At 38.9% G+C, this 22,213-nt stretch overlaps 1 protein-coding gene across 8 annotated transcripts in view; it reads right to left on the bottom strand.

Annotated features, from left to right (window-relative positions):
• Positions 1-22,213, bottom strand: part of CLCN3 (chloride voltage-gated channel 3) — an 84,320-nt gene that overhangs the window by 25,647 nt on the left and 36,460 nt on the right. For 7 of the 8 annotated variants that reach the window (XM_082402103.1, XM_082402102.1, XM_082402101.1 and 4 more), the window contains 2 exons: positions 6,586-6,743; positions 1,128-1,227 (listed from right to left, as the gene is read on the bottom strand). In XM_082402103.1, the coding sequence (XP_082258229.1) occupies positions 1,128-1,227; positions 6,586-6,743 (258 nt within the window). The remainder of the gene's footprint in view (positions 1-1,127; positions 1,228-6,585; positions 6,744-22,213) is intronic. The other variant, XM_082402108.1, reaches the window with a different exon arrangement.

The raw sequence follows: 22,213 nt of genomic DNA, 5'->3' as shown, positions 1-22,213 counted from the left end.
AAAAAGTGTAAATAGCTATTCTTTAAAATAAAATTGTTATCCTTCGCTTGAAATTAAAACTACTTACATCATTAAAATTCACTGTGATTTTTAAAATGTGTCGGAATCTTCCAAAGACAACCTACCTGGCAGGAGGGGCTCATCTCAGGTTGTGAAAGTCATAGTTTTTACTAGTGTGTTTTAATCTGAAACCTAATCCACAGATTTACAAAGGATCTCAAGCTCATTAAAATGGAATATCCGTTAGAATTAGTGAAACTCATGGCATTAATGAATTACTGTGACAGACTACCAGGTTTTTTTTTTTCTTTTAACAGAAAATCAAATATACCAAGATCATCTTACTGACAGAATACAGAGAATACACAAATTTATGGTCAAAATCTAGGTTCTTCTCATATAAAAAGATCAATGGGTCACATAAACAGTGGCCAGCCAATAAGGGGTATCAGATGCCTCTACTCTCTACACAAATTTTAACTTTCCCTCATGTTCTTCGGGACATAATCTTCCACAGTGGAAGCTGAAAGTCAGTAAAACAGCCCTTCGTGTTTGTTTTCACATCTTCAACTGCTATTAAAGTCTCACCCAGAGGGCCTCTGGGCATGGTGCAGCCCACACGGAGCTTAAGTGTGGGCTCTGACCGTGGCCTGCCGACTCTCTAGCTACATGACCTCGGTCAAGTCGCTTAAGCTCTCTGTGCTTAGTCCCCTCGTCTGTTAAGACTCAGACCATAGGATTGCCATGAGGTTTACACACACGTAAAGCTTTTGGAACAGTGTATGACACACAGGAAGCACTCAATAAATATTAGCTATTTACTGTGATGTTAACATTAAGATATACTTCACTGATCATCTGGTCCAAACCATGTATTTTACAGATAAAGAAAGTGAGCGAGAAAGATCAACCAAATTGGATAGACACGTAAGGTGACAAAGCCAAGACTAGAACCCTGAGCCTCCTGCCTCCTAGTCTTATATTTAGGAAGATTTTTTTTGAAGAAAAGAAACAAAACAAATGCTTCTAAAAATCGAAAAGTACCTGAAAAAAAATTGCAAGAAGGAGCGGAGAACTATTTATTATCCTGTTAACCAAGAAAGGGTTACATTAAAAATTTTCTTTACCTGATGCCAATCCCGTTAGTGTTACTACTAGCCATCCTGACCACGCATCATACAAACTCTTTGTCATTTCCCATGCTGATTCTTTCTTTTTGCTGTTGATCTGAAATTAGAAACGTTTATGCTTCATTTTTCAAACTACGAACAGAAGCCACAATTCTAGAATCTAACGATTTTCTCAGTTACTATACATGGAACAGTACCTTCTGAACTAAATAATGGGATAAGTGAGTTTGGGGCAGAATCACGGGGTCAGACACCTGTGACCCAGATGACAAGCATTTACCCAGAAATCTGTATTTTAAACAAGAACCACAGGATGAGAGCAAAGGGGTCCACAAACCACATAAAGTCTGACACAGATTGTTTTAAACTGAATCAATCTTAGCTGGTATACATCTTTTACATTAACAGAAATAAGACATTATAGCTTGAAATGTCTGTCATTCCCTGCTCATTCTCTGCTTCTAGCAGTTAAGTGGAATATAATAGTCTTTAAAAGGCAAGGTCAGTGAATAACAGTACTATGCCCATAAATGTAGTACAAAGCAGTCATGTGAATAAAGGGGATGCCAAAATGTGTAGGCCTGTAATATGCGGGAATGGAGCGCTCCAATCCCAGGGGAAGGGTCCCATCACTGTGTAAGGCAGAAACGTCCTCTACAAATACAGAGCAGGAGGTGAGATTCGCAGGACGGCAACAGATTTGATTTCTAGATCTCACTCTAAGATACAAGAGGGCAAGTCTCTCCTCTCTTCCTAAGAAACGATCCCTAACTTGCCCAAACCTCTTCTGTCCTACTACCACAGCTGCTTTACAAAGCCACATTCTCGGGCCAGGACTTCAGTGCTCCTTCATCCCACGGGAGGGCTACAGCCGGAATTCAATGATCTGGCCTATTTCAAACATTTGCTCTATTTCAAGCCACAAGGCTCCATTCAAAAGACTCAGTAAGTCCTAAATTGAATGCGGCAATTTTATTCCTTCTATATTATAAGCAACCAATCACAGATATTAACCATTCTTTAGAATTGAAGGTAGGTCATTCCTTTCAAAAACAATAAACCTCATGTTGCTTCTTCCTCTAAGTAAGAATAACTGTAATGTTTAATGAGATATAACATTAAGTAAAAATTTGAAAATCATCTAAATGTTCATCAATATAGTACTGGTTAAATAAACTGCAGTACATCTATGTCATGAAAAACTCTGAAGCCATTAAAAAAGAATGAGATAAATGCAGTATCATTTGGGGGCGAAAAGCAAGGTATAAGTGTGTACAGGACGCTACCATTTATCTAAGAAAAATAAGTAAATATATATGCTTGTATTTTAAAAAATAAAGGGACAAAACATAACACTGAAAGCGTGAATCATTACCTGTAAGAGGAGGAAGGCAATAAGTTGGGAGACACAGGGACTATAAAAGAAAGTAATTTGTATGTATAACCCTAGTGGGATAAACACGAAGGACAAAAAGTATCGTAAAAAAAGAAAACACAAACTCTTCAGTAAGCATATTGCTGGCGAGAGTGTTGGCAGCATTATTCTGAAATAACACATCTGCTGTGTGTGTGTTGTGAGGAGAATCAATGCATGTGACGCTGAGATTCCGGGCTTGGCTGAAAGGAGATACAGGTTTAAGGACTAGAAGTCAAATGAAAGCCCTCCAGCATTTAATTTAAATTAGAAGGTTCCTCTAAACTTAAGAGGCTAGAAACAATGGCCAGCCTGCAAGCAGTGAGAGCCTCCAGCGCTCCCGCTGCCTGTGTACCGTTTTCCTTCAAAGGAACCAGAGCTCCTTGGAGAGGTCCAGGTTCGGTGCAGGAAACGTGTAACATGAGCCAGGATTATCTTGTCTTCCCGGGATACATCAAAGTCTACCAAGCACGGGCCAAAGGGCTCAGACACCAACCTAAGTAAGCTGCCACTGGTCAGAAATGGAATAACATGGGCATCCATAAGGATAATAATTGTGATGATTAAAACACATCAAATATGTTTAGACCCATGAAGATACAGAAACAGCAACCAAACAAGCAAACCAAAACCTCACTGGTCAACTCTGAGGGCGCTAGGGAGCCGTGAGGTGTCAAACTTCCTCCCTTCTCTGTACCATCCGAACTTGAGCGAATCCAGATAATTGGTGTGGGAAGGTTCTCTTTATAGAAAAAGTCAAGCTAACAAATAAAAGCGGAATGAGAATTAGATTGCTAGCATCCTGCGAAATACTGACATAAATATTTGAAATGATATAATGCTGATTTGCTTCAAAATAATCTGGGGTAGGAGGGCTACAAGGATAATAAAAAGTTTACGGGAAAAAGGAATTAGATAGCTATATGCACTGAAATAGAAAGTTTTCTTTTTTTTTAATTTGATGCTTTAAGAACAACAGTAAGAACATCTACATGTAGAACTTCCCAGCTTTAACAGAGTTTTATGCTTATATAAGCATATATTAAAGCACTGAAAATGATATTTGACTTACTTAGAAAGAGATGATTGATGTGAATAGCTAGGACACTCGCTGACTACTTCACACTTATTGTTATATTATTTGAAATGTTTTCAAGGACCATGGACTACTTTCATAACCTGAGAAAAAAAGGGATGTGTGTTGTGGTTTTAGTTTCAGTTTTCTCTAAAATTTTATAAACACGGTATCTATGGACCCTTTCCTACCCCTCACTTGAGAACAACACATTTAAACCCTCTCTGAATATGTCAGTGACTCTGTAAAGTAATACACTTCCAAGTACAACTGTGTTTACCTAACAATCACACAAGGTACGGAATTTATAGTGTGTGTGATTTAGGCACACTGGATTAAAACCGTTCTCAGGGGCTTCCCTGGTGGCGCAGTAGTTAAGAATCCACCTGCCAATGCAAGGGACACGGGTTCGGGCCCTGGCCAGGGAAGATTCCACGTGCCACAGAGCAACTAAGCCCGTGCACCACAACTACCGAGCCTGTGCTCTAGAGCCCGCGAGCCACAACTACTGAGCCCACATGCCACAACTACTGAAGCCTGAGCACCTAGAGCCCGTGCTCCGCAACAAGAGAAGCCACTGCAATGAGAAGCCCGCGCACCTCAACGAAGAGTAGCCCCCGCTCACTGCAACTAGAGAAAGAAAGCCCGCGCGCAGCAACAAAGACCCAACGCAGCCAAAAATAAAAATTAAAATTAAAAAATAAACTAAAAAAAAAACCAAAACAGTGGTTCTCATGGTGTGGCCCAGATACCCTGTGTGTCCCTGAGACCTCTTCTCAGGGGTCTTCAAGGTCAAAGCTATTTTCATAGTAATGCTAAAACACGATGCGCCTTTTTCACCACGTTGATGCTTCCACTGATAACGCAAAAGCGATAACAAAACTGCTGGGTCCTCAGCAGGGTCAAGGCGGTGGCACCCAAACACCCTGGCAGTCATCACATTCTTCACTGCCACTTAGAGCTAAAAGGTCAGTACGTGCCAGTTTCACTTTGAAATGTCTTTGAGGAAGCAGTAAAAAGTACTGCGCCCCGTCCACTGAGGCTTCCTAACACTGCGTGTGATGACTGAAGTATACACACAGCACTTCTGACGCACACTGAAGCCAGAGGCGAGGCCTTGAGGAAAAGCACCTGTGCCATCTACTTGAGCTGCAAAATAAACCGCTTCCATGGAACACCCATACTACTTGAAAGAAAACCACCAAGCCATGGTTTTTTCAGACTTGGAAATTTGACAGGTATTTTTCTCAAAGATGAACCAAGTAAGCCTGTCATTTCAAGTAAAATGTGTATTTGTTTCCAATGATAGAATTTGAGCTTTCAAGTAAAAATGAATTTTAGAAAACTTGTAGCCATCCCTATAAGAATGACAGATCCCAATCCTTAAAGACTTTTCTGAGGAGATCAGTGTTGATATTAACAAATGTGCCTTTTTTGATATTGTATAATGATATGGTGTAATGAAAGTGTCAACTATTGAAAGAACTACATGAATCAATATTTTTTTCTTTCTTTCTTTCTTTTTTATTTTTTTTACTATTTTTCAAAGGATCATGGCATAATGTTACAAAATCATCCATTCAAAGTTCAACAGGAACCAACAGATTTTAATGTAATAGGAGACAAAAAGTTCATTGATACAGTTTCAGATTACACACTGCATCTAACCTTTAAGAAACTACCACTTGTCACTGTCACTGTCATGCAGTATCAAAGAATATCCACAATGATCTGAAAAGGTTATTAAAATACTCCTGGCTTTTCCAACTACACGTCTGTGTGAGGCTGGATCTTCTTCATCCAAAGAAGAAAAGTTTTTACTTCAATCAAAACATATCACAACAGATTGCAGCAGCAGATATGAGAAACCAGCAGTTTTCAGTAAACCAGACGACAATGAATGAATGATTTATAAAGATGTAATACAATGTCACTCTCTCACTAAATATTTTTTATTTTGGAAAATAGTTATTTTTCATAAAAATATGTTTTTTATGTTAACATGTAATGGATTTGTTATTGTTACTTTTAAATGAATTAATATTTTTGAAATTTCTCAGTTTTAGTATCTAATATGGTATTATCTCTTATTTTCAGTTACACTCGATTTATAATGTTCCCAGAAAAGGTAAATATTGACTGATGAATCTCAGAAGCAGTACTTTTCATAAACAATATAATCTAAGTCCAACTTTAGGTTTAATACACATAATATACATTATTATGAAAGGTAATACCTAATTTGTACAAGCAATTACTTCATTTACAAGTAACGTTCAGAGCTCAAATTTGCAAACGGCCTTTTAGAATTTGGAATTTTATTTTCAAGAGATTTTTTTTTCTCTTTTAAAATTATTTTTGGATTACACTGTATCAGTAAGGCACAATCGACAACAAAAAAGTTAACATAAGTTGCAGTTTTTAGCAAAAGCCATTCTTTTTTTGATTAGTGATTCATTACAACATTCAATATGCCCCACACAGGACTCAATTTGAGAAATATCTCAGAATTTAAAACCAAGAAAGGAGATAAAAGAAAACAGCAAAACCCCGGGAAACTATCTCCCCAGTAAGCTGCTTCTTTTTCCAACAACTGAAAATTATGTAATACGTCTCCTCTTTTGCCGTAGCTGCTGTGCGGCTCAAAGCCAGATATCATGCCGACTGCTACATCTTGAACTTGGCTTCATCCACCCTCAATTCACATGTCGCGGTTTCCCTTTCCTTCCTGCGTTGTCTTACTATACTTTTTTGATTTTAAGCTACTTCAAATCCTTTCGAGAAAGACATGGGATATAAATAAACTTTTTAAAAATTACATGAGAAAAAACATATATTACTTATAAAATGGAGGAATTTACTTGAATGTACTTTTAATGTATAACGTATTTTGGCAGGCCGAGATCACATATTATTAAATGATCTAATTGTGCACTGTCATTTTAAGGACTACTGAAAACACTCACCCGTCTGTGCCTTTCCCTGTCTTTACATCTCTCCCGCACCCAATCAATGGTGTGGAAATCGTCATAGGTACCAACGCCGGGGATGGGTTCATCCAGAAGGTCCAGCAGGTGGGTGGAACTGCTGATGCTGCCCCCGTTGGTCATGGTGTAATGAGTTCCTACAAAGCAGAAGGGGACCATGAGCGTGCTCTGTGAGACACAGCGGTGGACTACGCAGCCTCCTCAGCACTTCATTAGGGATTCGTAAAGAAGCAGGTACCGCCTGAAATAATCACACTAAAACAGAGGAAGGAAAGCATTAGAAAAATTCATCTGAAACTTGGAAATAGGCAAAAAGACTATGGCACGTCCTTTCCAACTCACACACTGTCCCCTAAATCAGCTTTGTCATCAAGCTGGTTCCCTCATTAGAGTTCAATAAATATTCAATACAAGTGTCCACTTGTTCAATACAAGTGTCCACTATGTAACAGACTTGAGGGTACAAGGAAGGAGACAAAGACAATTCACAAAAACGAAATAAAAACTGGCTATTAACTTTGAAAAGAAGTTCAATCTAACACAGAAAAAGAAATGCAGATAAAACCTACAATATCATTTTCCTCTATCAGACCGGTAAAGATTAAAAAAGCTGGCTAATGCACTGAGTTGGCGAAGTTATGGGGAAAAGAGGTCCTGCCACAAAAGCATTAGTCTCAGTATAAACTTGTATAACCTCTTTGGGCAGGCAAAGCTACACAGACAGTCTCCAACCCAGCGGCCACATATCTAGGAATTCTTCCTGCACTTATCCTTGTACAAGTCCATAAATCATGCACAGTGTGGGGAGAACATCTTACTAGTGCTCCAGAAAGTAAGCAAAAACAAATGCCAGATGCTTACGATCTAAAACAGGGGTCAGCAAAAGAGCCAGAAAGTATATCTTTTAGGCTTTGGAGGCCATATAGTCAGAACTACTCAACTTTGCCACGGTAGCACAAAAGAAGGCATAGACAATATATAAATGAATGAATATGGCTGTGTTTTAATAACAGTTTATTTACAGGTGAAGAAGGAGATCTGACCTAACCCCTGACCCTATTTTCAAGTGCGGATCAGCATGTTTAATTTGAAAATTATTTAGTAAAATTTATTTTGGTTTAAAAGTTACGCTTAGATGTATATTTAAATACAGAGAAAACAGTATGAAGAGAGATGAAGCAACACGTTAATAATGGTTACCTCTGCCAAGTAGATTTGTTTGAAAAAGCAGAGAATGAACTTTATCTGCATAACCCTTGTAGGTATATAAATATATATATATATATATACACACACACACACACACACACATATATGTAGTATATATGTATATATATTTCAATGAAAATTACTTTTCTAAATAAACACACACACTATTAATAGGGATGTGAACGGGACTGAGAATAAAGGAATCCTAATGGATCTAACAAATAGTTAAGTGAAAAGAGCAACAAACTGCTACCAAAAGGCCCAGATTCTAGTCTTAGACAGTTAAGTAACTTTGGACAAGTCATCTTCAAATATTAAGCATCTAAATGATATATGTTATATATCATTTTGTTATACCTTATAACAAAGACATATAAGCAAAGAAGCATTTGGAATTTTTCTAAAGCCCTAAAAACTTAGAAAAGCTGGTACATAATTTCAAACAGGTGATCTTAGCATAAGTGATTACAGATTACATCTTCAAATTATGTAGCAGTAATATAGATTTTATGCCAAAAATCATCATCTAAAAGTGTGTCATTTTAATAAAAATGTACTAACTGATATAGAATATAAGGAGTGGCACTATACTAATGTTTAAACAAACACTATAAAAAGAAACCCAAGAAACCAGTTTATTTTATTCTGTGGCTTTTAAGGAATAGAGCAAAATTTCCAGACTACTCTTGCACTCTGATGGTTTAAACTCACTTGTTCTCTTTCGTTTACAAAGAAACTCATAAATGTTAAGTCATTCACCAAAGGATCACATGGCAAAGCCAGAATCTGAACCTTCCCCCCTCGCTTATAAACAGCGCCTAGATTAGAGCAGGAGAGGGTCTTGAAGCAGTGGGGCGGTGGGAGGAAGAGACACACACAGCCACCACGTCAAGACAGGGACTCATTTTGTTACTGTTCAGACAGAAACCAAACAGACGACACTGTGGGTTGCAAGCTCTGTTTCTTGATCAGTCAGAGAGGCAGTATTAGGAACAAGCATTAACACAAAAAGGGTTAGTATTTCAAACAATGTAGTAAGTACTGAATATTGTACTGATACACTTAATGTCTCTTACTTCTACCAGATACAACAGAGCTCTTACCTCCCCATTTAATACATTTGTGCTTGCCTTGGACGGGTGTACAACCTCTACAAGGAGAGGGGTGTACTGATTTCAGTGTGTCGGCAGAAGCCCTCTGGGAATAAATAACTCACCATTTTGGCTGAGGGTTTAAAGGCCCAAGCCCTGCAATGGCCCATGCTTGCTTACATAAAACATATGCTCTAAACCTTCCTCTTCAGCCTTTACATACACTAGCTCTTTCTTCCTCCCTCTATCCTGACTTTATTCACTAATTTCCACTTTGTGAAAGCTAACTGAAAGGCCACAAATTTTCTTAAGAAAAAGCGACAGGAGAGCAAAAATAATAAGGGCATTTATAATATCTTGACGAATTTCAGAATCTGACTCTGCTTTCTGTACGATAACACTAAAATTGGTCATTGTGAAGATGGTTTTTGGAGGGAAGCACCAAAAGCCTCTATACCATTTAGGAAGACTTCTGGGGTGCTCTGCCCAAAACGCATCATCAACACGACAAATCCAAGCTGAGGGAAATTCTGCAAGATAAATGGTTTGCCTTCTTCAACAATGTCAGAGTCACGAAAGACAAAGCATGACTGAGGAGCGGCTCTAGATTAAAGGAGACAAAAGAGCCAGCCACGGAACATAACCTGTGCCCTGGGCGAGCAGAGCAGGACTGGGACAGACATGTTTGCACTTCTGTATTAAAGGACACAGGGCAACAAGCAGCAAATCTGAAAACAGCCTGCAGCTCTAATAACAGTACTGTATCAATGTCAATTTTCTGAGTTTGAAAACTGTACTTAGCTATACATAAGCTATATATCCTTCCATAAGGAAATACACACTGAAGTATTTAGAGGTTAAAGTGTATCACGTCTGCATCTCACCCGTATAGAGTTCAGGAAAAAATTATGTGGTAATTATATGCACCACATACATATAAATAGCCGTATATATTATGTATTACACAGAAAACAGTACATATAACAGCGAGAGAAAGAACAAGACACAGGATGAGCAAATGTGGTAAAATGTTAACATTTCAGGAATCTGGGTGAAGGGTATATGGGATTCTCTGCACTATTTTTCAACATCTCTAAGTTTGAAATTAAAAGAAAAATATTTTTTAAGTCTACTGTGATATATTTTGCAAACTTCAAACTTTTCCCCTATTTGCCCGTATCTGGGTAGAGTTGAAGAGACATGAACTACTGATCTTTATTATTATCTTCTATGAAAAATCAAAAGCAAATTTCTACAGCACCTAACATGCATGCACACAATATGTCACCAGCCCCATGATGAGAATTCCCAACCGTCTGCACCATGCGGGTACTAAGCAAACACAGAGTGTATCCCTCCAACAGGCTTCTGAGCTAGGGAGGGGCGGGGAGAGACCACTATGCCTAATTTCGAAGGCAGCACCACACACATATCCACAGAAGCCCTATGTCCTGCCTCAGTGACTTCCAAATCATTAGTCTGTAGAAACTACCCTGACATCTAACTTACATAACTACACAGTAATTCAAAAGTCCTGAAAGTCAGATATAAAGTATTCAACTTTTTAAACCAGAGGACCCTGTGCACCAATGATTTATGTTCTGGGACTTTTATGTGTGTTCCTTGGAATTTCTGGGGCTGCCACTGCACATTTTAGGGTAGGAATTAGCCAGAGCAGTTTGTGTCCCCAACAGACTATTTGAAGTCAGTCTGTCCTCTCATGCCTATTTGCTTCCACCTGACACAGCAATGCTGTTTGAAAAAAGCAGAGTATGGGAGAACTGCTGATTGGTCTTGGTTTTGGGGGAGCCCACAGAAACAGAGATTCACTGTTTCCCCTCTAAATTATTCCGAAAAGAGGTTTGAGTCAAGAATTGTGACTCTTGCTACCAAATCGGCTTAGAAAGTAACCAAGATGGATTTTGCTATGAAAGTGAAATAACACCTTTTTGCTAGTTGATTAGAATATTTCTCTGGCTCTGATAAATATAATTAAAAGGAATCTTCAGAAGAAAAAGGCAGACATTTCTTTTTTTTTTTCTTTTTTTGGCTGTGCCACGTGGCATGCGGGTTCTTAGTTCCCCCACCAGGGATAGAGCCCACGCCCCCTGCAGTGGAAGCACGGAGTCTTAACCACTGGACCGCCAGGGAAGTCCCAAAACGCAGACATTTCAATCTGGCTTTAACCTCTCTCCTTTCATCCTGTTTCTTACTGGGTTATTATTAACAAATGAAAGATATATCATATTGAACGCAAAATCAATTAACATATTTTTTATATTTAAAGTCTGCTTTGGACTACCCTGGTGGCACAGGGGTTAAGAATCCGCCTGTCAATGCAGGGGACACGGGTTCGAGCCCTGGTCCGGGAGGATCCCACATGCCGCGGAGCAACTAAGCCCGTGAGCCACAACTACTGAGCCTGCACTCTAGAGCCCACGAGCCACAACTACTGAAGCCCACGCACCTAGAGCCCGTGCTCCGCAACAAGAGAAGCCACTGCAATGAGAAGCCCACACATCACAACGAAGAGTAGCCCCCGCTCGCCACAACTAGAGAAAGCCCGCACGCAGCAAAGAAGACCCGACGCAGCCAAAAATAAATAAATAAATAAATACATTTATTTATTTATTTATTTTTAAAAAAAGTCTGCTTTACGATTGCTAAATAAAATTCAAGAATCAGCTGGCTATTAAAAAAAAGATTCACACGTTTACGTTAGTATGTGTATGACATCGCTACATGCATCTTCTTTTATAGTTTGTTCTGCCAAACGTGGAAATCTGAATAGTACAAAGAAGGAGAAAAGGAAAGACTTTGTGTCCTATTCTAAACTGGGTAGGGAACATTCATTTCTAACAGGATCACAGGAATGCCTCTATGCCCCTCAGTAGGAGTAATTTTAAAGGTATTCTGTTTCCTAACAATGACAGTGGTTTTTAAATGTTCCTAATTATCATTTCTTTGTGTAGAGTTCACTGCAACCTACATTCGTTTAAAGTTTAACTTGCGTATGATAAAATGAGATGAACACAAATAAATTATTTTTGTGTGTTAATAAAATTCTTAGAAGCAACTGTGTAAGTTATCCAGCTTCCCCTCTCCACTTCATCTTATGCATGAACGTAGCACATACCTTGCAGGTAATGCCACAAACACAAATTAAAGTTCTCTCATATGTGGGACTTCCCTGGTGGTCCAGCAGTTAAGACTCCGTGCTCCCGGGCTTCCCTGGTGGTGCAGTGGTTAAGAATCCGCCTGCCAACGCAGGGGACACGGGTTCGAGCCCTGGTCCCGGAGGATCCCACATGCCGTGGAGCAGCTAAGCCCGTGCGCCACGACTACTGAGCCTGTGCTCTAGAGCCCGCGAGCCACAACTACTGAGCCCACGTGCCACAACTACTGAAGCCCAGGTGCCTAGAGCCCGTGCTCCGCAACAAGAGAAGCCACCGCAATGAGAAGCCTGCGCACCGCAACGAAGAGTAGCCCCCGCTCGCCGCAACTAGAGAAAGCCTGTGTGCAGCAGCGAAGACCCAACGCAGCCAAAAATAAATAAAATAAAATAAAATAAAATAATTTATTAAAAAAAAATAAAAAGACTCTGCGCTCCCAATGCAGGGGGCCTGGGTTCGATCCCTGCTCAGGGAACTAAGATCCCACATGCCACAACTACTGAGCCTGCATGCCGCAACGAAGAGCCCACGTGCTGCAACGAAGACCCAGTGCGGCCACAATAAATAAATAAATAATAAATTTTAAAGTTCTCTCATATGTTAAGTGCATCCCTCTCTCTTTCCTAAAATACTACTTCAAGGGTTGGTTAATTAGGAAATTATAACATGGCTTTCCTAAAGCTGTTCTCTGTCCAGAAGACAAAGAGGTCGACAGGATGAAATAAAGGGGTGACGCCACACTTTCCCGACAAGGCCTCTCTTTGCCTCAGTAAAAACTCTTGTTATAGGTGCATGAACACAAAATGACATGATTTATTTGGACCTCCCATTTCTCAAAGCATGTGCAGCTCTCACTGATCTATCTGTGGAGACAGTAGCAGAGGCGTACCGGGACACCTTTTGGAAATACTACTCACCAGGTTCCTTATCCAACACGATCTCCTCATCCTCTCCACACGTGTTCCCCACCAATTCAGGAAACACCCACCACCACAGGGAAAGAAACACACAGCAGAACACAGAAAACAAGATTCAGCACTGTGGCTTCTACGAGTTTCCAACTCAGGCTTTTGAAACCCACGTAAAAGGCAAAGTCTTAAAAGCCAATACCTTTGAGTTGTAAGCAATGGGTTTCTGGGTTTCAAAATGTTTTAAGTAAAAAAGAGAGTTTCTGCAATAAGCCTTGGATTGAAAAAAGAACAGATGAAGAAGCAATTCTACACAGTTACATAAGGTTTGCAGGAGAAGCAAGGAGAGGGAATTGAGTAAACAAGAGAGTTTAAAATAGTTAAACTGGCAACTGGTTTCAGCTTCTAACATTTTACACAAGAAAAAAAGATCCAATTAGCCACATTTATTTATAAGCTTTTAGCATATTTTCATTACTCAACATACTTTCTAAAAACCATCTCATGTCATTAAATGCATATGCACATCATTTTCAAAGGACGTCAGACTACCGTAACTGTTGTGATGTACTCACGCTATCATTTAGGTTAGCTTGCATTAAAAACAGTACATACAATGAACATACGTGTCCCTAGTCATCCTCTTTTCCAATTAATTTTTTAAATTTTAATCTTTTTCTTGTTCTCAACTTTTTTTCGCAACCCTATGTCCAGATATTCAATATTAATAACCAGATATATCGCCAAACTTAAAATAACCACATGACCTAGTAACTGTCCTCAGATTCGGTTAATATTTATGTAATGGATCCTTACGGTCTCTGCCCACCTAGCAACCCTTTCTTTCCCCTTCTTTCTGAAACAGAACCCAATGATTTTTAGGAAACTTCTATTCCTCACTGCATGCAATCTTGATGGGGGCATCAATCAAAGTATCTTCCCCTGTCCAGCTAAGAAAACGGCACACAATCCAAGGTACGTTAATCAAACTCTGCCTCTTGAAAATATAAACCCTGAGCAGAGTGATACAAAGACAGTAGGAGTTTATTAATTTTAACACCTGAACTTCAGAAGGATATAGGATAGTCCCTGCTACCTAGATCCCCAGATCTTAGAGTATAAGAAAGTATGATCTGAAAGTAGTAGCTCCCAAATTTAAGACAAAAACTTTTCTGGAGGTCTGGCTACCAGATGCCAGTGACTACCCTTCCACTACCCAATGGCTGAAAAACAGTAACAAGAAAAGACTAGAGAAAAGATCACTTTCTTTTCAGAGTGGCCTAGTAGAGAAATTCCATGACCTTAAGGCACTCTGAGGTCAGAAAGGCCTAGAGTCAAACCCCAGTGCTGCCACATAAGCCAGCACGAACTACGAATTAACCTCTTAGAGGTACCTGGGTGATCTCACCCACTTTTAGAGTGTGGTGTGTGGACTGGAGATAAAACATGTAAAATACCAACTAATATATCTGACAAACAGTAGGAGATCAATAAACACAAGTTATTGTTTCTGCTCAAATATTTTGGCATTTAAAATTTCATCAGGTTTAATTATGTTACTCATATGGTATTAATCTTAACCAGAAGACTGAAATATGACAAAAGGAAGAAAAAGAGTCTTACAAATTTGAGCAATGAGTTCTTCTGCAACTGTATACTGAGCAAAAGTCCTGTAGAGTTTTAACAGATAACTTAATTCATTACACCTGGTATGGACACAAAAACAAATTTCTAAAATGTATGGTCGGACTTCCCTGGTGGCACAGTGGTTAAGAATCCGCCTGCCAATGCAGGGGACACGGGTTCGAACCCTGGTCTGGGAAGATCCCACACACCTCGGAGCAACTAAGCCCGTGAGCCACAACTACTGAGCCTGTGCTCTAGAGCCCGAGAGTCACAACTAGTGAGCCCGCATGCCTAGAGCCCGTGCTCGGCAAGAGAAGCCACTGCAATGAGAAGCCCACACACTGCAACGAAGAGTAGCCCCCGCTCGCTGCAACTAGAGAAAGCCCACACACAGCAACGAAGACCCAATGCAGCCAATAAATAAATAAATATATTAAAAAAGGAAATACCATTAAAAAATAAAATAAAATGTATGCTCAATGACCAACCTTTCCATAAAATGGACATCGTACAATTTAAATATCACCAACAATATTTCATAGTTCAAATATCACTAACACTAAAATATCAATACCTCAGCAAGTAGGAAAAATTATCCAATCAATGAGCTGTAACTGGTTTGCAGCTTTCTTGCAAAAATAACTTTATTGATAAGAGGACTTTTTGCCTTGATTATTTTTTCCTCAGACACAAAAGCATACCTATGTAAACACAACTTTATTATTTATTAACATCTATAATCTAAACAAAGAGTTTTTAAATTATCTGTCAGAAAATTTTAATTTGTTATTTATTTTGGTTTGGTTTTGGTTTTGGTTTTTGTATTGAAGTACAGTTGATTTACAATGTTACGTTAGTTTCAGGTGTACAGCAAAGTGATTCAGTTATACGTATATATCTATTCTTTTTCAGATTCTTTTCCCTTATAGGTTATTACAAAATATTGAGTAGAGTTCTCTGTGCTATACAGTAGGTCCTTGTTGGTTATCTATTTTATATATAGTAGTGTGTATATGTTAATCCCAAACTCCTCATTTATTCCCCCTGCTTTCCCCTTTGGTAACCATAAGTTTGTTTTCTGTGTCTGTGGGTATATTTCTGTTTTGTATATAAGTTCATTTGTATCACTTTTTTTTTTAGATTCCACATATAAGCGATAGCATGTATTTGTCTTTCTTTGTCCAGTATGCTTCACTTAATATGATAATCTCCAGGTCCATCCATGTTGCTGAAAGTGGCATTATTTCATTTTTTTACGGCTGAGTAATATTTCATTGTGTATATATACCACATCTTCATTATCCATTCATCTGTCAATGGACATTTAGGTTGCTTCCATGTCTTGGCTATTGTAAATAGTGCTGCTATGAACACTGGGGTGCATGTATCTTCTCAAATTATGGTTTTCTCCAGATATATGTCCAGGAATGGGATTGCAGGATCATATGGTAGCTCTATTTTTAGTTTTTTAAGGAACCTTCATACTGTTCTCCATAGTGGCTGCACCAATTTACATCCCCACCAACAGTGTAGGCGGGTTCCTTTTTCTCCACACCCTCTCCTGCATTTATTATTTGTAGATGTTTTAATGATGGCCATTCTGAGCATTGTGAGGTGATACGTCACTGTAGCTTTGATTTGCATTTCTTTAATAATTAGCAATATCGAGCATCTTTTCATGTGCTTTTTGTCTATCTGTATGTCTTCTTTGGAGAAATGTCTATTTAGATCTTCTGCCTATTTTTTGAATGGGTTGTGGTTTTTTTTGATATTGAACTGTATGAGCTGTTTGTATATTTTGGAGATTAATCCCTTGTCAAATTGTTTGCAAATATTTTCTCCCATTCTGTAGGTTTCCTTTTCATTTTGTTTATGGTTTCCTTTGCTGTGCTAAAGCTTTTAAGTTTAATTAGGTCCCATTTGTTTATTTTTGTTTTTATTTCCATTGCTCTAGGAGATGGATCCAAAAAGATACTGTTATGATGTATGTCAGAGTGTTCTGCCTATGTTTTCCTCTAGAAGTTTTAGAGTATCTGGTCTTACATTTAGGTCTTTAATCCATTTTGAGTTTACTTTTGTGTATGGTGTTACAGAATGTTCTAATTTCATTTTTTTACATGTAGCTGTCCAGTTTTCCCAGCACCACTTACTGAAGAGACTGTCTTTTCTCCACTGTATATTCTTGCCTCCTTTGTTGTTGATTAATTGACCATAAGTGCATGGATTTATTTCTGGGCTTTCCATCCTGTTCCATTGATCTATATGTCTGTTTTTGTACCAGGACCATACTGTTTTGATTACTGTAGCTTTGTAGTATGGTCTGAAGTCAGGGAGCCTGATCCCTCCAGCTCCATTTTTCTTTCTAAAGATTGCTTTGGCTATTCGGGGTTCTTCTGTACTTCCATACAAATTTTAACATTGGTAATTTGATAGGGATTGCACTGAATCTATAGATTGCCATGGGTAGTATAGTCATTTTGACAATATTGATTCTTCCAATCCAAGAACATGGTGTATTTTTCCATCTGTTTATGTTGTCTTCAGTTTCTTTCACCAGCCTCTTAACAGTTTTCAGAGCACAGGTCTTTTGCTTCCCTAGATAAGTTTATTCCTAGGTATTTTATTCCTTTTGATGCGATGGTAAATGGGACTGTTCCCTTAATTTCTCTTTCTGATCTTTTGTTGTTAGTGTATAGAAATGCAACAGATTTCTGCGTATTAATTTTACATCCTGCAACTTTACCGAATTCTTTAATGAGCTCTAGTAGTTTTCTGGTCATATTACTATTTAAAGAAATATTTTCATCAATGGGAAAAGAATAGTCTCTTCAATAAACGATGCTGGGACAATGGGCTAGCTATATGTAAAAGAATGAAGTTGGACCCTACCTACCTCACACCATACATGAAACTTAACTCAAAATGGATCACAGACCCAAATGTAAGGGCTAAAATTATTAAACTCTTAAAAGGAAACAGAGGAGTAAATCCTTGTGACCTTGGGTGAGGCAATGGTTTTGCAGATAAAACACCAAAGCACAGGTGGCAAAAGAAAAAACAGATAAACGAGACTACATCAGAATTAAGATAATCGTTCCCACCTAGAGGCCAGACATTGTGTGTAATACTAACGATAAAAGAACTAACGTGTATTGAGTGCTTACTGTGTGCTAGACAGTGTTCTCAGCACTTCACATATATTAGCTCATTTAATCCTCACAACCACCCCAGGAGATAGGTATTACGATCTCCATTTCACAAATTAGAAAAGGCAGGCACAGAGAGTTAAGAGATATGCCCAGGGCCACATAGTAAGTAGTGGAACATGGATTCAAACTCAAGTAGTTCGATTCCAAAGGCATTTCTTACCACTATGAGTACTGCCTAAAAATAGCTTCACGGTTTGTTTGCTTGTTGCTCTGCGAATAGGTTAAGACTGTTGATGCTGCCTTCTCCCAAAACACCTACGCACATGCACTGAGCGCTCATACAATTAATACAACCCAACCCTTCACCATCACCAGCCCTCTCTGCCTTTGGCCCCAGACCACAAGTCTGCTGCACAAGTTGCCACTGGCACTGCTTTGGTACCAGCACTCACATCCCTGTGCTTCAGCAGAGGTCAGTGACAATTACACATCCCATTCTCATCCTCAGGTTGTCCCAAAGTCATCTTAGGCACAGGAAGCAGAGCCAGCTGCCCCTCCAGGGGTTTACTTAGAAACTGGTTTTCAAACTTTTTTAACGGTGGCCCACAGCAAGAAATATTTCTCACTGACACAGTATACAGATATGCACCTAAGTAAAACCAAAGTTTAGCATATTTACTCTTTGGCATATACGCTGGTATTTTTACTTTCTGTTTCCTTCCTTCCTCTTTTTTTCTTTTTTTTAAATATTGGTCACAACCCAACACGCTGAAACTTGTAATTTGACAAACACTGAACTAGAGAAATACAGACATTAATGAAATTATCTGCTTTCCCACAAATAAAAACCTATATATTCCCACCCACTAGTCCTCAATATATATTTGCTGAACTGAGCTGCAAAAAAATAGTACTCAATTGTTACACCTTAGAGTGAACTAATTTATTAGTAAATTTCACCATCACACTTCTTCCGCAGTCTAAGTCTTTTCTCAAAGGGGAATATCCAAATAATAGTTCTACATGCAAAAGTAGGTATATATTTGTTTACTAAGACTATTGCTTATTACCGCTGGGGTCAATCTCAAAAGATTTGAGGGCAGTGATCCCTGCCATTTAAGCTCATAGGCAGATTACTGTCCTATCACACACATATAAAACATATATGCTTTTATTTTAAGTTATGGAATAAGGCAGGCAGAAATCTAAAATTCTGCATATTTCCCCAACAGCCCAGTTTCATCTGTGTATTAAGAGCAGGAAGTCTAGTCCCCAGTGGATTTTCTCCTCCTTCTGTGACCCTACTGATAAGAAATGGTCACCCTGGTGAGGGAGGGGAAAGTGAGTGTTGTAAGTTGATAGTGGAAGTCCCAGAATGTCAGCAGATTTCCAAATGGAAGATTAAAAGTGTAACAGCACAGTGCTGGTACTTAGGAAGTGGTCAACGGGACATGTGCTGGATAAATTAATATGATAAATAAAGTATTTGCTCTTTAAATTTGTTCTGCCATTCACAGTCATACTTAACTGCCACCTATTTAAACGGCAATTGGAAATTAAAACCAAATGGCAAAGAAGTTGACAGAAGATACACGACCAGTAAGTAGCAATGCTAAATTACCCAATTCACTGTTTCCTTCTCTGTTCTATTGACACCCCAAAATAAAAAGCCACATTCTTAGGTAGGGATGATAAACTGGGTATTAAGACATCTGTATAACTGGAAACAAGTTCCATGTTCACTTATTATCTCTGCACATAAGATGATTTGTAGATTACATGAATAAAAAGATTCACGGAATTTGCTCTCTTAAATGGCGGAGGGAATAAATTGACAAACTAAAGCAAATCCATCTTTGACCTAGTTAAGGTTGTAAAGGACTACCGAAAAACTACGAATTAAACATCTGTTTATTAAAAAACAAAAACAAAACTTTAAAATACAATTTAAGCCACCAGTCTCCTGGGGCCTCATGTCAGCACGAAACAGAGACCTCAATGCTGGGAAAACAGCCAAAATCACAAACCTAGTCTACGTGGCAAGAGACCTGCTCACGTTTTGATATCTTGAAACACAAAGCATTTTTAACTTACAACAAGCCATGAGATGGTATAAAATTAATCATACTAAAAGTGTCAGCTAATTTTAGAAAATAGAGCTAGAGATAGTAATAAGAAACACATTTACTTGAAGATTTTAAATTCATATACTGTGGGCAAAATAAATCTAAAGACAGGCTTTGTTTTATACTATTATTTTAGAATACAAAGACTTTTTGACATCAGACGAATTAATTTGTAAGAAGAGATTTAATTTTCTAGTTGGCTAGAAGATTAAAGGTAAGAGAAGTACAATAAGGACTTGAATCCTAAAATCATTTTACAAAGAATCTACAGAATGCCCCTATGGCAATAAGAATCTAACACCTGGATTTTCAAATAACGTGCAAAAAATGCTAACTACTGATACTTTCAGGAGGGAATAAAAATGAACAAATTCATCTATTATAATAGGAAGAAAAAAGCTTTACTTAAATATATGTCTGAGCTAATGGATGTCAAGAAATGATTTCAGGTAGAAACTTTAAAAAACGAAACAAAACAAAAAAAAGTTTGAGAATTCCCTGGTGGTCCAGTGGTTAGGACTCAGCGCTTTCACCGCTCTGGGCCTGGGTTCATTCCCTGGTCAGAGAACTAAGATCATGCAAGCCGCTCGGCACAGCAAACAAAAAAATAGAAAATAAATTGAAAAAAAAAAAAAAAAACCCTCGAACTTTATTTCATAAGGAAAGCCACACCTCTTGTGGTTTAAGACCAGTATTAGTCTAGCATTCAAGTTCCTCTGGGATCTGGCACTCTTCTACCATCCTATAGGACCCCTTCAGCTGACCCAGTGACACAACAAAACTAATCAGGGAACAACATACTAGGCACCTGGTCCCATCAGAGCACTTACTAAGCCTATCCTCCCCACCAGGAACACGTATCAAATCCCCTGTGGACGTGGAAACTCGGCCGACTTTGATAACACTTGTCAAAAGAAGACTGGTCTCCACCCCTCCGCCCCCCCAAAAACAGACTCACAGAACATGCAGTCTGCACCGTTCACGAGAAATTAGCTTCCTTGGGGTTTTGTTTGTTTGTCTGTAAACCTGGGAAGCCTTCTTACGCTCCTACCAGACTGCACATGCCAAGTTATCACAGGGACACACACAGTGCAAAGCAGTATGTCGCCACGATCAGACTATGAGTCTCATCATCTGCACTGAATCCTGACTTTTCTTGAACATTTCTTTACCTCAGTTTTGTCAACAGGAAAATGGGGATTATAACCGTTCCTACTTCACAGCCTGTGACAGGGATTAAAATGATTTGTTACACGTCAATGAACTGACACACGTAAAGCACTTATTAGAACAGTGTGTAGGTATCAGCTTTTATTAACATCACCATTACTACTCCCACCAGTTCTCCACAGCACCTGAGAGTGCCTTATACGCACAAGACAGCTCAACACAAGCTTCAAATGAAACAACATTCAAAAAATGCCGGAAGTCCCAAAGATCAAATCCACTATAAGGGCCTGTCAGAATAAAAAAGAATTCAACCTCCAAACTACCTAAACTTCATGAACAAATAAGGAAAAAAGTCAGAGTATAAAACTAACAATCCAAATAAACCAAAGGTTTTTCTTCCCCCCAGCCCCGCCCGATGAAAATGGAAGAGACATTTTATGAAAGAACTTAATAGTGTCTGATAGGAAATTTACCCCCAAAGATAACTACTTCTAAAATGTCATATTAATTTCTAATTTCTAATCCATCAACAATATATTAACTAATTCTATTTTTTTTAAATAAATTTACTTATTTTATTTATTTATTTATGGCTGTACTGGGTCTCCGCTGCTGCGTGCAGGCTTTCTCTAGTTGCGGCGAGCAGAGGCTGCTCTTCGTTGCGGTGTGCGGGATTCTCGTTGTGGTGGCTTCTCTTGTTGTGGAGGACGGGCTCTAGGCGTGCGGGCTTCAGTAGTTGTGGCTCGCGGGCTCTACAGCGCAGGCTCAGTAGTTGTGGCGCACGGGCTTAGTTGCTCCACGGCATGTGGGCTCTTCCCGGACCAGGGCTCGAACCCGTGTCCCCTGCATTGGCAGGCAGATTCCTAACCATTGCGCCACCAGGGAAGCCCTAATTCTATTTTTAATCTACATACATTTCCAGTCTCTGTATTATTCCCTTAAGTGGGAACTGTCATATTTACCATCTTGCCTGGACAAGGAGCATTAAATCTAATTTATTCCACAAAGGTAATTGCTAACTCTAGCACTCAGGGATTCAGTAAACAGTCTATGTTTCCTTCACTGATATCCTTTACAATTTTATACTTGGGTTATCTGCCTCTTCGCTCTTTCCCAGTCCCAAGAGATATTTCTAGTCATTGTACTTTTGTCCGT

The sequence above is a fragment of the Balaenoptera borealis genome, assembly GCF_965194805.1.
Source record: "Balaenoptera borealis genome assembly, chromosome: 8".
In the NCBI taxonomy this organism is placed as follows: Eukaryota; Metazoa; Chordata; class Mammalia; order Artiodactyla; family Balaenopteridae; genus Balaenoptera; species Balaenoptera borealis.
The sequence above is the reverse complement of the archived record's forward strand: the minus strand, read 5'-3'. Positions and strand labels throughout refer to the sequence as shown.